The sequence below is a fragment of the Nothobranchius furzeri genome, chromosome 2 (genome assembly GCF_043380555.1).
Source record: "Nothobranchius furzeri strain GRZ-AD chromosome 2, NfurGRZ-RIMD1, whole genome shotgun sequence".
Taxonomy (NCBI): domain Eukaryota; kingdom Metazoa; phylum Chordata; class Actinopteri; order Cyprinodontiformes; family Nothobranchiidae; genus Nothobranchius; species Nothobranchius furzeri.
Genome location: NC_091742.1, coordinates 99378155 through 99398465, shown reverse-complemented (window position 1 = coordinate 99398465; position 20311 = coordinate 99378155). Strand labels below are relative to the sequence as shown.

The following is a 20311-nucleotide window of genomic DNA, read 5'->3' as shown; positions in this document are numbered from 1 at the left end:
AACTACATTGAACTGCTTCAGTAATAATTTAATCTCTTATTCTGGAGTAAAATAAAGAAACAAGCTAAATCATCACATATCTGTGGCATCAAGAAGCATCTTCTGAGTTCAAACACAGGGATGGAGCACAATGTTTACACCTGAACAGTATCAGGATGTTTTAACTCACAGAGGCCTGCAGGTCTTCTGTTTTATGAGCAAAGCGCTGATAATCCGCTTGTTATGAGCGCTGAACGTTATTTTGCCGCTGCCGTGCGGAGCGGTAGAGAAACACGTTTCAAACACGGAACCGAGTCCGGCTACCGAACCGAGCAGAATTCTGATGACGTCACACCGGTGCGCGAAGGTGCGGCATCCAACCCACAGGAGAGGAGGGAGGGAGGAGGTAAACAGCGAGTTGAGGAACTGACCTGATGTCTTTGAGCAAAAGTGTACCCCCCCACCCCCACCACCACCACCACGGTTTAGACGCGGCGCTCATGCAGGCGTCTCTTTCTGTTCCAACGCTGCTACACGTAATATTTTTAATTTATTAAGCCTATAATTTATTTTTACTCAGTAACGGATATCATTTAAAATGTACTGAATTACAATTCTTTTTTAAAAACGTACCCAAGTAAAAGTAAAAGTACAGCTTTTAAAAACGACTTAAAAAGTATAAATATACAAAAAAGCTACTCAATTACAGTAACGTGACTAAATGTAATTCGTTACTTTCCACCTCTGCGTTTATTACATCACGACTTGACTATTGCAACGCACTGTACCTTGGTCTTCCTCAGTCTCACCTCTCCCGTCTTCAAATGGTGCAAATGCAGCAGCACGCCTATTGACGGGTTCGAGAAAGAGGGAGCACATTAGCCCAACTTTAGCTTCGCTGCACTGGCTGCTTGTCGATTTTAGGGTCCAGTACAAGGTTCTTTTATTGGCTTTTAGAGCTGTACACGGCCTTGCTCCGCAGTATGTGTGAACTTTTAGTTGCTCACTCCCCGTCTCGGTCACTGAGGTCAGCCGACCAGTTTCTGCTGGAGGTGCCGAGAACAAAGAGAGAGCTCAGGGGTGATAGAGCTTTCTCAGTAGCAGCTCCAAGGTTGTGGAATGCACTCCCAATCCAGATTAGGATGGTTTCGTCAGTGTCGGGTTTTAAATCGCTTTTAAAGACCCATCTGTTCTCAGTTGCTTTTAATTCAGTTTGAGAATGCATCTGTTTTAGTAGCTTTTATGTCAGTTTGATATGTTTGTTTTTGTCATGTTTTTACTTTGTGATGAACTTTTTATCTTGTTTTTAGAATTTTTAGGGAACTTCTGTTCTTTTTGGCTTGTTAAGCACTTTGGTCAGCTTTTATGCTGTTGTAAAGTGCTTTATACATAAAGTTGACTTGACTTGACTATAAATGGGGAAAATGAACGCCAATGTGGCGTGATGACGTCATCAATATGTAAATCAACACGCGACGTCTTCTGGCGACATCTAGCGACTTTGGGAGGAACTTCAGCTACTTTCAGTCAAAACCACAAAAGGGTCTGGCTGCGGCCACTGTGGAGTCAAAAACAGTTGGCATCACTGAACACAGGTCTGTGGAACAGAACAAATGTTAATTCTGCTCCAGCAGGTGGCGCTAGTGCACCTTTACGCTGGTCACGGACCACCGGAAGCAGCAGAAACCGGAAGCTGCTAGCAGAGCTAGCTTGTTGTTGTTGTGGTGTGTGAGGAGAAGATTTGAGGCTCTGCAGTAAAAATGTCCTCACTTCAGTCTCTGGGAGAGTTGATCAGCTAAAGCGACTAACTGCTGCTGCTGCAGAAATCTTCTCACCAGGCTGTGGAAACTTTCTTCTCCTCCTCAACAACTTGGTGGAGTTCTTTCCAGAAGCAGAGAAGCTATTCTGCGGTCTTCGTGACAATCGGAGCTCCAGAAGCAGGTGATGGGTGAGAAAAGCTTTTCTCTAGACTTCCTGCCCTCTGGATCTGCTGCTGTTCCTTTGGCCTCTCTGAGAAACGCGCTCGTTTTGCTGCTTTCATCAGATTGAAGAGGTTCCCTCTATCAGACTCGCTCATCTGAGTTGGTCATGATGCAGGATCGCTGCTCGCTCTCTCATCCATCCTGCTCACACTCTCCGACGGAAAAGGCCCGAATCTGAATGTGACTCTGGAGGAAAAAGCGGTTAGCTCTACTCCGTGAACTCTGGTGAGCAAAGGTCCTCTTTTCCAGACTGGATCTGTCCTCAGCTGATCAGAACCAAAGCGTTGGATCTTTAATCTCCTGCGTTGTTCTGAAGCAGCATCTTAATCAGCTCTCCTGCTTTGTTTCTATTGCAGCTGTTAGCTAAACACGGCTAAAGAAAACCTGCTACCACTTCAGGATCATCCATCAGCTGGGACTGCTTCATCAGCATGGACACAGGTACTGGGGTGTGTGCTGGGACGTAATTTTGGGGGGGGACGGGTGGGACATGTCCCCCCCACTTTTTCAAAAGGCAGTTTTGGTCCCCTGCACTTTTTTCCGTCCAAAAACAATATTACGCTCCATTAAAAGGATTTGGTTGAGCACTAGGACCGAAACGGAAACCGGTTTCCTATTAGACCCGCCCAAAAGCTAATCTATTGGCTCTGCTGATACTTGCTAACGTATTATTGGCTGTTGCTGCTGTCACTCAAGTTGTAAACAGTCAGAACGTGCTCACGTTGTTTTGCTAGTTTGGAGCCGCTAGGGAACACCGGTACTGAGTCACCGTCAACTAGACGCTGTGTAATATCAGAGCTCAGCTCAGCTTCCATTACATAACATTTGAATAAGTGTTCATTTGTGAGTCTTTGGTAGTTAGGCACAGCCAGGAGGCAGCATGTCAAGAAAACGAAAAGTGGATATAAGAGACTTCTTTCAAAGTCAAAACGTAAGTTGGAACATGTGACACCCCTGCATTAAGCTCAGACTCACCTCCTCCTTCACAAACATACTCAAAACTAACTTTTACAAACTCATCTCCTCCACATAACTGACTCCTCAGACACAATTTATTCATATTATTATAATTATTATTTTTTTATTACTATTATCATCATAATTATTATTACTAGTAGTAGTAGAAGTGTAACTTCAAAACTTTTATCATTTAACTTTATTGTAAACTTATCTATTGCAATGTATATTTTCACATTAAAAAGCTCTGAAAAATGAACAGTATCATCATCGTCAACAGATTTTTTTAAGCTTAATGTCAAAGATGTACACTTTTCATTAGATTTATCTTATTTTTTCCATTTATTTTTTTGTGTGTTGAAATGCAACAACTGTTTAAACACTTTTAAGGGAAAAAACATATTTAATATGTTTTTATACACTCAAATGTTAGGGTGATGATCATGTGTAAAACATTAGTTCAGCATGTCCTCTAACACAGCAAATGAACAAACGGCCAGATCTCAGGAGGGACCGTTTATGTATAAATAATTTTTATACTTTTGACTAGGCCTGGGAAAGTAACACATTTTGCTGGACGATATTTTGTCCAACAAATTGTTGATGATAAACGATATCATTGTCAACATTATCTAGACCAAAATAACCACTAATATAATGTTAATATATCATAATAATGCAAGTACACCCTTTAAAATGCAACAAATAAACCTTCATTTAACATTGAAATGTCCAGAACCAGAACTTCTAAATGAATAAAAATAACAAACAAAAATTGAATAAAAAAGGAATCTCACTCCCTGTTAGAAAATGTTGCACCAAAAACAATAAAAAAAAGACCCAAAACAATAAATACAATGGCCTATCCATTGTCAACAGCCAAAACTGCACTTCAATAATGATAATAAATAAAAATAATAATAGAGTTGTACATTTTTTAACTTTGATATATATATATATATATATATATATAGGATGGAAAAATTATTGAGATGGGCACATGACGTGTCAAAGGGTCTTTACATAACACCCCCACCCCAAATCCGCACAAGCCTGCTGTGTCCCCCCCACTTCTGAAATCAAAATTTCGTCCCTGTGTGTGTGTGCGTGCGTGTGTGTGTGCGTGTGTGTGTGTGTGTGTGTGCGTGCGTCTTTGTGGTGGGGCGTGTGTGTGTGTGTGTGTGTGTGTGTGTGTGTGCTCTGTCCACTCGATCCCCAGTGACTCGTGGAGGATTGCTGTAAGGACTGACACTAGTCAGTGACACGATGCAACCTGCTGGGTTCCTCATATAGGAACCTTTGCTGATTGGCTAACTGAACAACACCTAACCAACGTCACACCCGATCTCATAATGTACCAAATAGGAAACTTTCACCAGTAAAATGGTCTCTTTGGTCACTATTCACGTGTGTGGTGCTGGATGGAGGAAGAATAAATGCAAACTGTTCTGTTTTCATCATCCACGACTCAGAATCAAGGTGCACCGAGCCTAATTTAGAACACGTCGCCTGTTTCCATCTGAAAAACTGCAGAGGAATAATTCACGTCAGCCCTGCTCTTCAGCATCTCCACTGGCTGCTTGCCGAACACAGAATCTCCGTCAAAGTCCTGCTCCTAACCTACAAATGTATCCATCGTCCTGCCACTCCTCACCTCTCTGATGTCATCCACGTTGCTGTCCCATCTCACTCCCTCAGGTCTCCCTCTGTTATTCACCTCGTTTTACTTTTATTTCTATTTTATAGTTGTATAATTGAAACAATTTTATTCTTATTTTACTTGTTAGTTGTATCATGTTTTGTGAGGGAACCTTGGGTTTTGAAAGGCGCCTATGATTTAAAGGCATTTGTTTCAATTCAAGTTTATTTATAAAGCGCCAAATCATGACAAGAGTCGTCTCAAGGCACTTCACATAATAAACATTCCAATTCAGGTCAGTTCATTAAGCCAATCAGAAATAAAGTTTCCTATATAAGGAACCCAGCAAATTGCATCAAGTCACTGACTAGTGTCAGTGACTATACAGCAATCCTCATACTAAGCAAGCATGCAGCGACAGTGGAGAGGAAAACTCCCTTTTAACAGGAAGAAACCTCCAGAGAATCCTGGCTCAGTATAAGCAGCCATCCTCCACGACTCACTGGGGATGGAGAAGACAGAGTACACACACACACACACACACAACACACACACACACAGAAATGTGTCTACAGTTACATTGTGATGTCTTAGTAAATATTCTATTTGGTGAGAGATAAACTTTATTGTATTTATCCTAGTGGATCTATAATTAAACGGGTAAACTAGTAGTAGCACATCCAACGTCAAAGAGAGTAAAAAGTTATTATCAGGAGAGGGAGAATGTTTAAGTGGTTAGCAGCAGTGTGCTAGACGATGGCCCCCTCCATGAGGCCACCACAGCTCAGCAGAACATCGTTGTAGCTTCTTCTGGAGAGAAAAACACTTAGAGAGAAAATAAAGTTAACAGCTGAAATAGCAGGAAATAATACAGTTAAAGAGCAGATTGTAGAAGAAAGCAGTAGAGTGTGGAAAGTGGTCAGTGTATCCTCCAGCAGTCTAAGCCTATAGCAGCATAACTACAGAGATAACTCTGGATAATCTATCCTATTTAGATGGAGGCATGTTGGAGGCAGGGCAAGGGAGAGCCGTCTTTACCGACTGTACACTCCACCTCCCTCTACTCCCCCACTTGTCCAGATCTAGGCTAACATCAGATTTAAAAGATCTGCCTCCCATCCTAATTTTAGATATTCTGGGAACCACCAGTAGACCTGCAGTCTGAGAGCGAAGTGTTCGGTTAGTGGGCATGTAGTAGGGCGAATGCACGTGAGAAGCTTGGACACACAGTTCTCAGTGAGGGGAAAAAGAGGAAAAAGAAGCAGTAGGGCCAGAGATGGTTGGGCTAGAAGGAGTTTGTGGTAGCGAATGTTCAGGAGTGGCCAGATGAGTAAACTGTTGTTTAATTTGTCAGTGAAGAATGAGGCAAAGGTGTCAGCTGATAGATTGTTGGTAGGAGGTGGAGATGGAGGGGTGAGCAGAGTTTTTAATGTTGAAAATAGTTTCTGAGAGTCAGTAGAGCTGAGAATTGTGTCAGTGTAGAAAGCTTTCTTTGCATCAGTGATGCTGGCAGAGAATGAGGACAGTAATTCATGAAATTTCAATTGATCACCAGGATCTTTTGTTTTGCGCCATTTCCATTCTGCAGCTCTAAGACTGGTGTGTAGAGACCGGAGGGTATCATTTAGCCAAGGGTGCGACTGAGAGGATCTAGCAGGTCTAGTGGCTAAAGGACACAAGTTGTTAAGACAAGAGCCGAGTGTGGAGCAGAGTGACTCGGTGGCTTCATTCTCTTCATAAGCAGAGAATGTGCTGGGAGATGGAAGAGTGGAGGCAACAAGAGAGGAGAAGTGGTTGGGTGCCAGATTGCGGAGGTTGCGGCGGAATGAGACCATTGGTGAGGAAGCAGTGGACCTTCCTTGTAGAGTCGTGCTGAAATGGATGAAGTAATGATCCGAAAGATGCAGCGGTGTGACAGAGATTGTGTCTATGGCACAGTTTCTGGTGAAAATGAGGTCAAGTGCTTTTCCAGCTTTGTGAGTTGGAGGACTTTGTACTAGTTTTAGATCAAATGATGACATTAGTGACAGGAAGCCTGATGAGCTGGGATTGTCCAGGTGAATATTCACGTCTCCAAGGACCATTGTGGGACAGTCGTGCTCAGGAATGGAGGAAAGCAGGGTGTCGAGTTCATCAAGAAAGTCTACGAGTTGACCTGGTTGATATATGACAACCAAAAAGAGTTTTTTCGGTACAGTCACCTGGATGGCGTGGTATTCAAAGGAGTTGTATTTAGTGATGGGTAGCAACTGACTGTATATCCAGTTGTTGGAAATTAACATGCCCGTTCCACCACCTCTGCCAGATGCACGAGAAGTGTGGGAGAAAGTGTGGTTAGTTGAGGGAGCAGATGGGGTAGCATTGTCACATGGTTTGATCCAGGTCTCAGTGAGAGCCAGTGCATCGAGTGACAGGTGGTTTGCATACGCGGTAATGAAGTCGGATTTGTTTACAGCTGATTGGCAGTTCCATAGTCCCATGGACAGGTGGGTGACTTCAGGGAGAGTTGGTTTTAGCGAGCGGAGGTTTTGAAGGTTGCGAAAGTGGTTTGCTGTGTGCGACCATCCTCTGAAGCCAGGGATCACAGGTATAGTTTAGGCCGTCTCCAAGTTTAGGTCCTCCACCACCTCTCTTACCCATGGTGTCCCACAAGGTTCTGTGCTGGGGCCTCTACTCTTCCTCCTCTATCTGCTTCCTCTTGAGCACATCCTGAGCTCCTTCAAGGGAATCTCCTACCATCTTTACGCAGATGACATCCAACTGTACATCTCCTTTAAGCCCCATGAGATGTCTAAGCTGCAGCTGTTACACACCTGCTTAGACTCTATCAAAACCTGGATGGTGGGAGCTTTCTTCAGCTGAATGAAAATAAGACTGAGATCCTCATCTGTGCCCCAGACAAGCTGGTTCCCAAAGTCAGAGACTCTATTGGTCAGCTTGCTTCTCACACCAAACTTTCTGTCAGGAATCTTGGCGTGACCTTTGACCCAGCTCTCACCCTGGAATCTCATGTCAGTTCTCTTGTTGGCTCTTCCTTCTTCCATCTCAGGAACGTTGCTAAGCTGAGTCCCATTCTGTCCCGCTCTGAACTTGAGACAGTTCTCCACACCTTCATCTCCTCACGCTTAGACTACTGTAACTCTCTTTTCACGTGTCTGAGCAGAACCTCCCTGAACCGTCTACAGGTGGTTCAGAACGCCTGTGCTCGGCTTCTGACCAAGTCCTCCTAACACACCCACATCACCCCGCTTCTCCTCCAGCTTCACTGGCTGCCAGTCAACTTCAGGGTTCATTTCAAGATCCTGGTTCTGGTCTATAGGGCCTTACATGGACAAGCACCATCTTACATTGGTGATCTTCTTAGTCCCTACACCCCCAGCAGGTCCCTGAGGTCCAGTGATCAAAGCCTACTGGTTGTGCAGCACCAGGCTAAAGGTCAAAGGTGACAGATCATCTGCTGCTGTGGCCCCCAGACTCTGGACCTCTCTCCCCCTGAGCCTGAGATCAGTGGACTCAGTGGTCTCCTTTAAAAAGCAGCTGAAGACTCACTTGTTCAAGCTGGCTTTTGTATGACCTTCTTCACCTCTCTCTCTTTATTCTGCTCTCCCCACCTATTCCACCTTCCTCAGGATCCACTGATTTCCCTCTTTCCTGTTCACTCTCTCTCTTTCTTAACATTTTTTCTTTTAAATCGCAATAGCCTATTCTTGCTCATTTTAAATACATATTTTTTAAACATTTTCAAAATGCTTTTTTATATTTTTACAATTTTTATATTTTTTGGGTTTGTTTTCGTGAAGCGCCTCGTGATTTTTATCTTGAGAGGCGCTATAGAAATGATATTTTCTTCTTCAATAGGATAATGGCACATTTTGCAAGGTGTTGATGGAGCAGCGTCTGGGTCGAGTTTGTTTGCTCTGTGTACCTGCTCTGTGGACACGCGCAGGTAGACACGTATGTCTTTACCCCGGAGTGTCTTCACACCTGAGGGCTGAGACACAAGGGCTGACGCTTCAGTTATGCCACCAAACTTATGCTGTGCTACTAGTTGGAAACAGGTGTTCATGCAGCAGCTGATTGCAATGGTTGAAACCAAGATCACCTGATGAGTGTTTTCAGGGAAGGCAGAAACTGCTCGTTCACAGCCCCTGATTGCACTTATTGTTTTCAGTTGGCCCAAACCGGAGCTACTAGACAACAGGATTACCCACAGATGAGTTTCCTTCTCTTTCCCAATGGAAGATAGAGCAAAGCACAATAGTAGTAGCTGTGTGAATATGTGTGTGAATGGTTGAATGATACACTGTAGTGTAAAGCGCTTTGGAGTCCTTACTCTGAGAGGCGCTATACAAGTGCAGGCCATTTATCATTATCATTCATCAAGATAACCCACTAGATGAGTCCTGGTTAGATATAGAACAGACACTTTGTAATACGATAGAGCTTTCAGACTTACCATTTATTAGCTCAAGCATAAGAAAACATGAAGGCTTCAAAAGTATTAGTATCAGCACTTCTCTGACAGCATGGTGGGAGTATCTTAAAATGACAGAGTCTTCACTAGTACCATGCAGACGCACACATATCTGGAATAATCCTGACCTTTTGCAAAACAACAAAATGATGAACCTTCCGGACTGGAAAAATAAAAGAATCCTATACCTGGAACACATATATAAAGGATTGGACTTCATCCCATTTAACAGAATAATCTCTCAATTTGGAATAGATAAGAATAGCTTTTTAGAATACCACCAAATTAAATCTATAGTCAAACAAAAAATTTGAGCTCAATAAAGTAGATATACAAAGACCACCAAGGGTATTAGACTTCTATAATCTAAAACCCCCCAAACTACTGTCTAAAGTATATAAGACACTGTCCAAAATAGATGATAGAATAGCAATCCCTATTGAAAAATGGGAGGTGGATCTATCAATCAGCTTTGACCAGGACTTCTGGTCCCAAACTTGTTTAAAAACTTTTAAAATGATCAGGCACCCCAGTTTACAAGTAATTCAGTACAAAATTCTACACAGAGTACACTATACAGGTCATCGGATGTTTAGGATGGGGTTTGTGTCATCTGGCATCTGTACACACTGCACAAACAACATTCCTGACAATTACATCCCCACACTGTGGTTCTGTGCACCTGTCCAGGAATTTTGGGGTAGAGTATGTGAAGACCTGTCAAAGTCTCTGAAATGTCATATCCCAACTTCCCCCTCTCTTTGTTTACTGGGAAACCTGGACGATGTCCCGATTGAAACATCTTTGGTTCACGTGGTTCTGACTGCCATATGCATCGCTAAGAAAACTATCCTCTTGAATTGGAAAAATAGAGATACTCTTTGCATTAACCAGTATAGAAATCTTTTGTTAGATCATATTACACTTGATACAGCCTCTGCTTCCACTTCAAGTCAATCTCTTTGGGCTCCTTTGATCGGTTCCATCACATAGTGATGATGGGGGGGTCATTGATTTTGTCCTGCGGGATGATGTGGGTGATGGGTGGAGGGTCCGAGTTTGAAGTATCCGGATGTTCCCTGGACTGGAGGTGCCTGGGACTTGGGGCCGTTGCCCCCCTCTAGAGGTGCTTGGGTTGCCTCGGGGGGTGGACCGCTAGCGGTTGTGAGTGGGGCCCCTTGGGGGTCTTGGCGGCGGCCATGGGTTGCTGCCTGGCAGCTGCATTACCCCAGAGCAGGTCTGGGTGGGGGCTCGGGGTTTGGGGGTGGCCGGCCCCGTGTGGGGATCTGTGCAGGGCCCTTGGACTTCGTGGGGCTCTGCGATGCTTCTGCTTTGGGCCCTGGCAAGATGGGCTGGGGTCTCCATGCCCTAGTTGGCATTTTGGCAACAGAGGTGCCTATTGGAGCCAGTGGGGGAGCTGGCTCCCTGGAGAGCTTAGGCCAACCAGCCATTCATCCCCATCCCCACACATTTTTCTTCTCCTTCTCCCTCACATCATCACACAAACAGGCACATAGGACATTGGAGGGTGGACAAGTCAGGGGGTGTGGGTATGGACCCCATTTCCGCATTCCTGTGGAAACCTGCCCCCCAATTTTATTTGCACATTAAACACTTCCACGAACGACATTCCACGCAAACACACTTAGGACATTGGGAGTGAACACATTCAATGGCATTTGGCAGGGGGATTTTTTCAGCCTCATCCCAAGTGCCGGTGCCCACTTCCAATTTTAAACTGCAATTAGATACAGAGGGCTGTGGGTGCAAGTGGGGTTGTGTGGTGGCATCAGCTTGCGTAGGCCAGATGATGCCTGCACTGCCCGCTCACCACAGCCATGGAATACACCTCATCAACACGCACTAACACTATATTGGAGCAGGCGGAGGGAGACTAGGGGTCTTGGCACACCTCTGTTGTCTTTCGGCTTCCCGGGGCTGGAGGCTAGGAGTGGGATCTGGCCATCTGGTTGGGGTCTGGGGTGGCGTGTTGCTTTGCTCAGCATTGAGCGGGAGAGCCTGCTCATCAGCACCCCAGCAGAAAGGGTCGAATTCTGGGAACAGGTGATGGTTGTACCCTTTGTGCAGCAGTACCGGGACCAGAGTGAATAGGGTGTGTATGGGGAGCATGAGTGGGTGTCTGGCATGCATTTTTGTAAGTCTTCGGTTGTTTGTGTATGTGTGAGCATGAGGGAGGGAGTGTGTGACTGTGTCTGTGTATGACTGTTTATGTCAGGTGGGGCCTTTGAATCCTCCCCTCTCCTGGGACTTCTTTTGGTGCTATACATCTTTGCCTCCCCTCCCCCTGCCACACTGGTGTGGAGTGTGGTGCCTTGGCCTGTCTGAGTGTTCGCGGCTCCCGGGTCAGGGGGTTTAAGATTTGTGGCGTCTGCCTGACCAATCCCGGTGGCTGCCTGATGGGATCTAAGTCCCTGGGCTCTGCTGGGTCCCCGGCAGGGCTGGTCGCCCCTGGGTCCCGGGTTGCTGGGTTCCGGGCTCGGCCGGCTAGGGGGTGGGAGGCTGCGGGCGGGCCTGTGGGCTTGCCGCTGATATCTCCCGGGACTCTACCGGCTGCTGGTTGTGGCCCCCCGGGGCAATCCTCTGCACCTCTCGAGAGGGACAGGGGCATTTCTGGTTGCAGTCTCCCTGTTCTCTGGGGCAGCTCCTGGATCTCTGAGACTTGGAGCTCCTTCCATCTCCTACACATCTTTGGGGTAGATCTGTGGCCCCTCACACTCTCTATTGGACGCTCCTAAAGAGAAACCTTACATAAACAGGTCCTTCTCATAAAATTAACATATTGTGACAAAGTTCATTATTTTCTGTAATGTACTGATAAACATTAGACTTCCTTATATCTTAGATTCATTACACACAACTGACGTAGTTCAAGCCTTCTATTGTTTCTAATCTTGATGATTTTGGCGTACAGCTCATGAAAACCCAAAATCTCATAGATTCCCCCCCCCCTCCCTTCTCTTTCACCTCTGTCTCCGTGTCCGGTTGGAATTACAAAGCATTCAAAAAACAATAAAAAGAAGAAAAAAAATTTTTGCAAAGTAATTTCCTGTTTTCTGAGTCAGTTCTGTTCTCACCAACTTAAAGCAATAATACTACTGTTATATGTGTGAATGTGAAGTTCCATTCATCATTCATTCACATCATGTTTGTGATTCCTACAGATGTTCAACAGCTGGTGCTGGTTAAAGAAGAAGCTCCTGATGAGAACCAGCAGGACCCAGAACACCTCCACATAAAGGAGGAACAGGAGGAACTCTGGACCAGTTTGGAGGGAGAGCAGATCCATCTGAAGGAGGAGACTGATGCTGCCAGGTTTCCAGTCACTGTAGTTACTATAAAGAGTGAGGATGATGAAGAGAAACCTCTGATCTCACAGCTTCATCAGCAGCAACTACAAGACAGAGATGTTCCAACCAGCAGCTCAGCTGACCAGATGACAGCAGAAACTGGTGGAGGAGCAGAGAGTAGCAGGAACGCTGATCTGAACCTTCATGAACAGACATCTGATTCTTCAGAGACTGAAGTTAGTGGAGATGATGAAGAGGATGATGATGTGAATGTAGAATTTGAGCAGTCAGACTCTGGGTCTGAAACTGGAGACGAAGACTGTGACTGCTCTAAGAACAGGTCTTCCGAGTCAGATATTAGGACTGTCAACAAATCCTTTAACTGTCCTGAGTGTAGTAAACATGTGAGAGTGACAGGTCATTCACCAAAAATGTCTTCAAGTTGTTTGGTTAAAAAGAAAAGTGTCAGAGTGGAGCAACATGTAGACTCATGCAGGAAGTTCCAGAAAGAGCCAAAATCATTTAGTTGTGACGACTGTGGAAAACAATTTAGTGTAAATTCAAATTTAAACAGTCACATTAGGGTCCACACAGGACAGAAGCCTTTTGTCTGTGAGCTCTGTGGAAAAAGATATAGCCGTAAAGAAACTTTAAAAATACACATGAGAGTCCACACAGGACAGAAACCTTTTGCCTGTGAGCTCTGTGGTCAAAGATTTAGAGAAAAGATTACTTTAAGCAATCACATGAGAGTTCACACAGGACAGAAGCCTTTTGCCTGTGAGCTGTGTGGTCAAGGATTTAGCAAAAAGATTACTTTAAGCAATCACATGAGAGTTCACACAGGACAGAAGCCTTTTGCCTGTGATTTCTGTGGTCAAAGATTTAGCCATAAGACAACATTAAACAGACACATAATAGTCCACACAGGACAGAAGCCTTTTTCCTGTGAGCTCTGTGGTCAAAGATTTAGCCGAAATTCTACTTTAAACAATCACATGAGAGTCCACACAGGACAGAAGCCGTTTGCCTGTGAGCACTGTGGTCAAAGATTTGGCCGAAAGGCAACTTTAGTCAATCACATGAGAGTCCACACAGGAGAGAAACCTTTTGCCTGTGAGCTCTGCAATCAAACATTTGGCCGTAAGGATACTTTAAATGATCACATGAGAGTTCACACAGGACAGAAGCCTTTTGCCTGTAAGCTCTGTGGTCAAAGATTTAGCCGTAAGTTAACTTTAAACAGACACATAATAACCCACACACGCCAGAAGTCTTTTGCCTGTGAGCGATGTGGACAAAAATTTAGTCATAAGACATATTTAAATAATCACATGAAAGTCCACACAGGACACAATGAACAGGAGGTGTGGTTCACCGACAAAACAGTTGTAAATGGGTTTTGCCATCAAATCTCAGAAACCACACCTTGCTCAGATACAGGAGTTCTGATTTGTGGAACTGAAAGCAATGTGTCAGGATATTAGCTTAACCTTGTCATCGTCACATGTCTGAGTGTGTGAGCTGTCAGTAGATAGTGATTCACTTGTTAAATCTAAAATTACTGATCATAACATAATAATATTCATTTCAACTTCAGTAATTTAAGCACAGATTAATCAAAACATTGTTATTATTCTTCAGCCATTATTATTCATTCAACCATATGATTATTTACGTATTTGCATCATCCAGTATTCGTTATTATAACGGTTCATTCTTATAAAAGTTCATTCTTCTACTTCTGTGAAGCAAAGCAGATAAAGATAAGAGGAAACTTGAGAGGGACCTTGGTCAAGCAACAGTATCTTTCTTGCAGATTAAAGGTTCCAGTTAAGACTTTTGTCTCCATATGACCGGATACTGAAGAGGTCCAACTGTAGGCGAAAAACTGACCATTTTTGGACGCTACACTGAGTTAGCATTCACAGACTCACCAATCTTGACTAAACAATTTTCCTTGTAGTTTGTACATACTAGAAAAAAAGTTGCACCCCTGGTTGTTGTCCTTTACCCTACTACCCACCTACATCTGTAACTTAATCTCACAGAGAAGTGTAATTTCTCAGTCTGCGTACAAACGATCAGCTGTTACTCTGTGTTTTATTTGCTCCCACCGATCTGGGATAAAGGGCTTTGGTTCACTCTTCTCCTTCTGCATGGAGCAGGCTGTAAAAAAACTGGGGTCTCATTTACCAAACATTGCGTAGAATCCTTACTAAAACCGTACTTAAGCTCAGCAAAAAATGTACTTACGCCATTAGGTTTGTGATCTATCAAACATGGAGTACGCACAGCTGCATGCAATCTTCGCTTCACAAATCAGAAACTATCTAGAAAGGTTCTCAGCTGCATTTTAGTCACATCCCGCCCTCACCACGCCCACTTACTGCCATAAATGGTCAATGCAAAGTGTCTTGTGGATCTCATGCATATACATAAGCCGACTGTTGCAGCGCTCCACCAATGACATGGTGACCGTAGATCAAGGTAGATCAAGGAAGCACAATTTCACAGAAGCAGAAGTTGAGGTACCTGTGGGTGAGGTGGAGAAATGAAAAGAAGTGCTTTTGCAAAACAAATAAGAGAAAATCCACGGAGTGGCACAGTGTTGCTGAAGCCGTCAATGCTGAGTCCTTCAGAATCAGAATCAGAAAAGGTTTATTGCCATTGTCAGTGAACAAACAATTCACAAACTAGGAACTTGCTTTGGTACTAATGTGCTACATATAACATGAATAATAAGATTTAAAATAGAATAAAATAGAATAAAACTTTCAGCTATAAAAAATGGCAGGTAATGGTAACATGGCCGATAACGTGACGTTGTGTTGAGTACAGAAGACCAGCATGGTTGTGTGTTTATAATCTATTCACAAGTCTAACGGCAGATGGAACGAAGCTGTTCTTATGGCGGGAGGTTCTGGTCCGGATGGACCGTAACCTCCTGCCTGAGGGAAGCGGCTCAAAAAGTCTGTGACCCGGGTGAGAAGGGTCAGCTGCTATCCGACCTGCACGCCCACGAGTTCTGGAGACGTACAGGTCCTGGAGAGATGGAAGGCTGCAGCCAATCACCTTCTCAGCAGAGCGCACAAAGCACTGCAGTCTATGTTTGTCCCTCACCGTGGCTCCAGCGTACCACACAGCAATGGAGGAGGTGAGGATGGACTCAATGATGGCCGTGTAAAACTGCACCATCATCTGGGCCGGCAGCTTGGCCTTTTTCAACTGCCACAGAAAGTACATCCTCTGCTGGGCCTTTTTGATCAGGGAGCTGATGGATGGCTCCCACCTAAGGTCATGTGTGATGGTGGTTCCGAGGAAGCGGAAGGAGTCCACAGTGGTGACGGGGGTGTCCGTCAGGACGAGGGGGAGGGATGGGGCTGTGACTTTCCTGAAGTCCACAATCATCTTCAGAGAGATCTGTGGCGGATATAAAAAAAAAGGTCCAGTCGGGATTCGATCCCCAGACTCCCAGGTGAAAGTCACATGCACTAGTCAGCCAAACGGAGATCTCACTTGTCCAAGTAGCCAGGGCACATGATCAATCGGATCACAGTGACAGGACACACACTGTCACAGACGCATGACATTCTGTCTCAATCTGTCCCCCTGCTGATATTCCGCATTACGTATTCTGCGCTTCAGGATGTGTTTGCGTGTGCGTGTGGGGGGTCTTGTTCTTTGTGAAAATGAAACAGTACAAGTGATAATGCTGCAGGATTTCATAACTTTATCCTTCTCAGCAGCAGCACTGCAGGTGCTCTCCATGTCCAACTTGTGCATAAGCCAGGTCTTTAGTCAACTGAAAGTTGCGCACATTTTTCCGCTACGTTTTCTTTCATAAATCCCAAAGTTTGCGTGGAAAGTTGCAGTTTTCCGACCCCGTTTTGTTGCTAAGCAAGCTTGATAAATGAGGCCCCTGGAAATTAACCGAGGTTATCTCCTTGACTACATGTAAAACCAGACTAAGAACCCTTGAGAGGATTCCCTGTGTTGTAACTGCCTTCTGTAATTTTGTACATAACATGTTTGTGTAACTGTAACTTTTGCTGCCTCTTGGCCAGGACTCCCTTGAAAATTAGGTTTTTAATCCCAAAGAGACCTTCCTGGTTAAATAAAGAGTAAAATAAATAAATAAATAGATCATGGGCCACCTCTTCTTGTCCTGGAAGCCACATATTGTTGCCACCAAGCTGTAAATGTTTCACTAAATCTGTTTCCATCAAGAGGCGTCACAGTATCGTAACACAGTGATGAGGTGCTGTCCTACTGGGGCAGCAGTTGCTCAGATGGTAGAGCAGGTTGCCTCATGATCGGAGGGTCGTGGGTTCGAGTCCAGCTCCCACCAGAGGTATTCTGCTGTTGTGTCCTTGGGCAAGACACTTCATCAAACTTGCCAGTGTTGGTGGTGGTCAGAGGGGCCGACGGCGAGAAATGGCAGCCTCGCCCCTGTCAGATCGCCCCAGGGCAGCTGTGGCTATATAGTAGCTTACCATCACTGGCAGTGTGTGAATGTAAGAGTTCACGCAAACGTCTTTGAGTGTCCTAATAAAGCGCTATATAAGTTTGATGATGATTATTATTATTACTTTTGGAGTGTTGCAGTAGTGAGAGTTGAGCATGGCATCTATACTATGCTGTGAAATAGTTTGTGTAGTGTAGAAATAAGTGCCTTATCAGTGGTTAGTGTGGCACCTTCCTACCGGGTAGGTGGGCTATACTATATATCTACGGGATACAAAATCCCACCCAAGGGTCACACCAGGTAAAGTTGAGAGCGACTGCCAGAGATCAAAGGAATCAGCCGTTAACCACCGCACCAGGGTTTATTCAAAGTACTAATTAAAACATCACTAAAAGCCTTAGGCCAGTCACTAGAACGGTTGCCGGAACTGGGCCCGGTGAGAGTCTGCAGCCTTATCTGGACGCTGCGGGGCAGATTCCTCCTCCTTCAGGACGGTTGTCCGCCACGCCGCCGTTTTCCTCTTCCCTTGATAGCTCGCCTCCTCCTTCAAGACATGTGTCTGCTGCACCGCCGTTTCCCTCAATCGCCCGCTTCCTCCTGCAGATCAGTCACTGGCTCAGCCGCGCCACGCCGTCGTCCTCCGTCGCGGGTCCACCTGTCAGTGAATTTTAAGAGGGAGGAGAAATTTAAAATGGTAGAACTGTTGATAATACGTCGTTGCTTAGCAGAGACTGGTAAAAGAGATTCAGAATTTAGGTTAATATGAAAAGAAACTGACTTATGGTCACTGAACACAACATCATGTATCTGCAGCTTATCAACAAGAAGTCCGTAGGAAAAGACCAGATCCAGGGTGTGGCCTGCTCTGTGAGTGGGACCAGACACGTGTTGAGAGAAGTTAAAAGAGTTCATCATGTTTAGGAACTCCCTCGTGGAGCTGTTAGACAGATCCTCAGCGTGGATGTTGAAATCTCCAACAATCCTGTCTAGTTTAATAGTTGGTGCTCACTCCTCATTGGGACAGTGGGAGGGTTATACGTGACGCATGTACATTCCACATGGAAATGAGAGGCGAGGATGGAACGGGCATCGGGGCTTGCAGCATTTATTTCTACGTTCTGTGGCTTGCCTCCACTGTGGGCCAATATTATCCCAGACTGTAGGGGGCGGCATGGAGCTCTACGACAATGCATCATAGCAGAAGCATAAATCTCTTTTGATTCCATCATCTTTCACTCTATCCTCGTGGTGGGATGAACAATTTGGTTCATGGAGATTTGTCCAGGTGGATGACATCCTGGTGCTGGTTGGAAGCTGACGCTCATGCAGCTCCAAACTTACCAGCCAGAGCAGGTGCATAACCAGCGTAGCCCCTTCCTGTTTGGAGGTTGTTCTCCTCGGGCAGCTCATCTCCTCCCCAGCTCGGCAGAGGTAAGCCAGTAGTTTTGGGTAACAGGGTGAGCCGATCCGGGGGCTTTTTACAATCTGCCTGTCTTGCAGCCCGGTCAACCTGCGGTGCCGGCTGGGGGTTGTCTGCTTTGGTGGTACGCCTCGACGGCTCCGCCACCGGGGCTGTTTTGGGTCCCTCGCTGCTTCACCTTGGCGTCCCTGGACGACTGGATCCAAACAGTGTGCCCCAAGGCTCCACACTGCTCTTTTGTTAATCCTTCTTTAACACAGTATTTTAGCCCGCTGCTGGGCGAGGCTGCAGAGCGTCTGGTTGCCTGGGCAACCACTGGATCGCCCACACCGGTTAAAGGTGTAACCAGACCCATTTAAAGGAGTTATTTGGTTTGTTGTGCTTTTGGGTGACTTTGCTTTTCCTGTTTGTGTGTGTGTCTGTGTTTGCATGTTATCCTTATATCTGTGTCCAGATACATTTAATTGAGCCAGTTGGGAGGGTGTATTTAGGTTTCCCCTGTGTAAACTTAACTGACTTGTGTAGCACCTCCCCTTTTTAATCTAGTATATTTTTAGATGTATGTGTTTATATCAATTGTTAAATAAAGGCCATTATTTTATTTAAAAACCAGTTTGTTCCTCTGTGGGTGCACCGGACCTACGTCCTTTTAGTTCCCTGGAGCCTACCAGCTCTGGGGTGGCGTTGTTGCAACATATTAACTTTTTAATATTCTACTTAGTACGGACTCATTTTGCCACACTCATCTTTTCTGACTGTGACAGCAATTATTAACAATATTTTGATCACAGTGATCTTTCTGGGCAGAATCGTTAAGAACATCCGGCACTGCGAGCTCTTGCCAGTCCGTTATGTTTTTCCAGGCAGGATAGAAAATTTCCTTGGTGCGAGGTACAGAAACTTTGGGCTGTGCGGAGGCCACGTGGAGGGATGTGGTTGCTGAAATGCTGTTATTTGGCCGTGCGGACCTTGTGGACGCTTCAAGCATAAACCTATTAGAGTGTGCGGCACAGCTCCATCAGCTGCTCCAGTCACTGCGTCTCTTTACTGGCACTACCAGTTTTAAATGAAGAAATACACTCCTCGATGTCTTAATGGCTTTAATGACAAGGATGAAGGAGCCTTGCGCCGACATACAAAGCTGAGTGAGCACAAGCTAACAGCAGTGTGAAGCAGCCGCATGGGCTACGGCTAGAGCTAAGCAATGCGAGAAAATACGTAAGCAAATGCAGCACAGCTTAGCATGCATACTGACAATGTGATCATTATGTTAGCTTAACAAGCAGGTGAAGACTTACATCATCGAACTGGTTTGGTCTGGTCAATCAGGTGGCCAACTACGCGCAGCTGCGTGACATAATGGCGCCATTTAAACCCTTTCTGAGCCCTCGATGCAAATTGGTGTGGTCACCCGAGTTAGAGGCAGCATTTCAGGCATCCAAGCTGGCCATCGTGGACTCTATCCGGGCAGGCGTAGAGATCTACGACATGGAGAGGCGCACTTTCCTCCACCCAGACTGGTCCAGGCGCGGCATTGGATACTTCCTCCTCCAGCAGCACTGCACCTGCAACTCCGGTGTCCCTGGCTGCTGTCCGGATGGATGGATAATTACTCTGGCCGGCTCACGCTTTCTCTCCTCCGCTGAGCAGCGATACGCTGCTATTGAGGGGGAGGCCTTGGCTGTAGCATGGGGTCTGGAGCAGACCAGATACTTCACGCAGGGGTGCGACAATCTGGTCGTGGTCACCGACCATAAGCCCCTGGTGAAGATCCTTGGGGACCGGACATTGGATGAGATAACTAACTCTCGCCTGTTCAGGCTCAAACAGCACACACTCCCATGGCGCTTTGACATTGTACACTTGCCTGGCAAGAACAACTGCGCTGCCGACGCAGCCTCCAGGTATCCCTCGCCCTCTGGCTCTGATGAGGGCCGCGGCATGGGCGCATGGAATGTGACTGATAGCGAGGAGTCTGTGCATATGGAGTCCATTTGCAGCGACGCACTGGAGTCTGCTTCCATTGCATGTCCACTCCTCGCACAGGAGACTGCCACGGATGCATGCCTCTCCCACCTCCTGCA

General features: G+C 45.6%; 1 protein-coding gene across 2 annotated transcripts; it reads left to right on the top strand.

Annotated features, from left to right (window-relative positions):
• Window positions 1-1379: 1379 nt before the first annotated feature.
• Window positions 1380-14551, top strand: LOC129160626 (gastrula zinc finger protein XlCGF57.1-like). 2 transcript variants are annotated; one of them, XM_054737544.2, is made up of 4 exons: window positions 1380-1927; window positions 2024-2186; window positions 2318-2402; window positions 12214-14551. In XM_054737544.2, exons 3-4 carry the CDS (start codon window positions 2393-2395, stop codon window positions 13824-13826), a joined length of 1623 nt encoding a protein of 540 aa, XP_054593519.2. In that variant the 5' UTR covers window positions 1380-1927; window positions 2024-2186; window positions 2318-2392; the 3' UTR covers window positions 13827-14551. The 2 variants fall into 2 exon arrangements, with proteins under 2 accessions (XP_054593519.2, XP_070404672.1); XM_070548571.1 differs by lacking the exons at window positions 1380-1927; window positions 2024-2186 and having other exon boundaries at window positions 2228-2402.
• Window positions 14552-20311: the final 5760 nt, after the last annotated feature.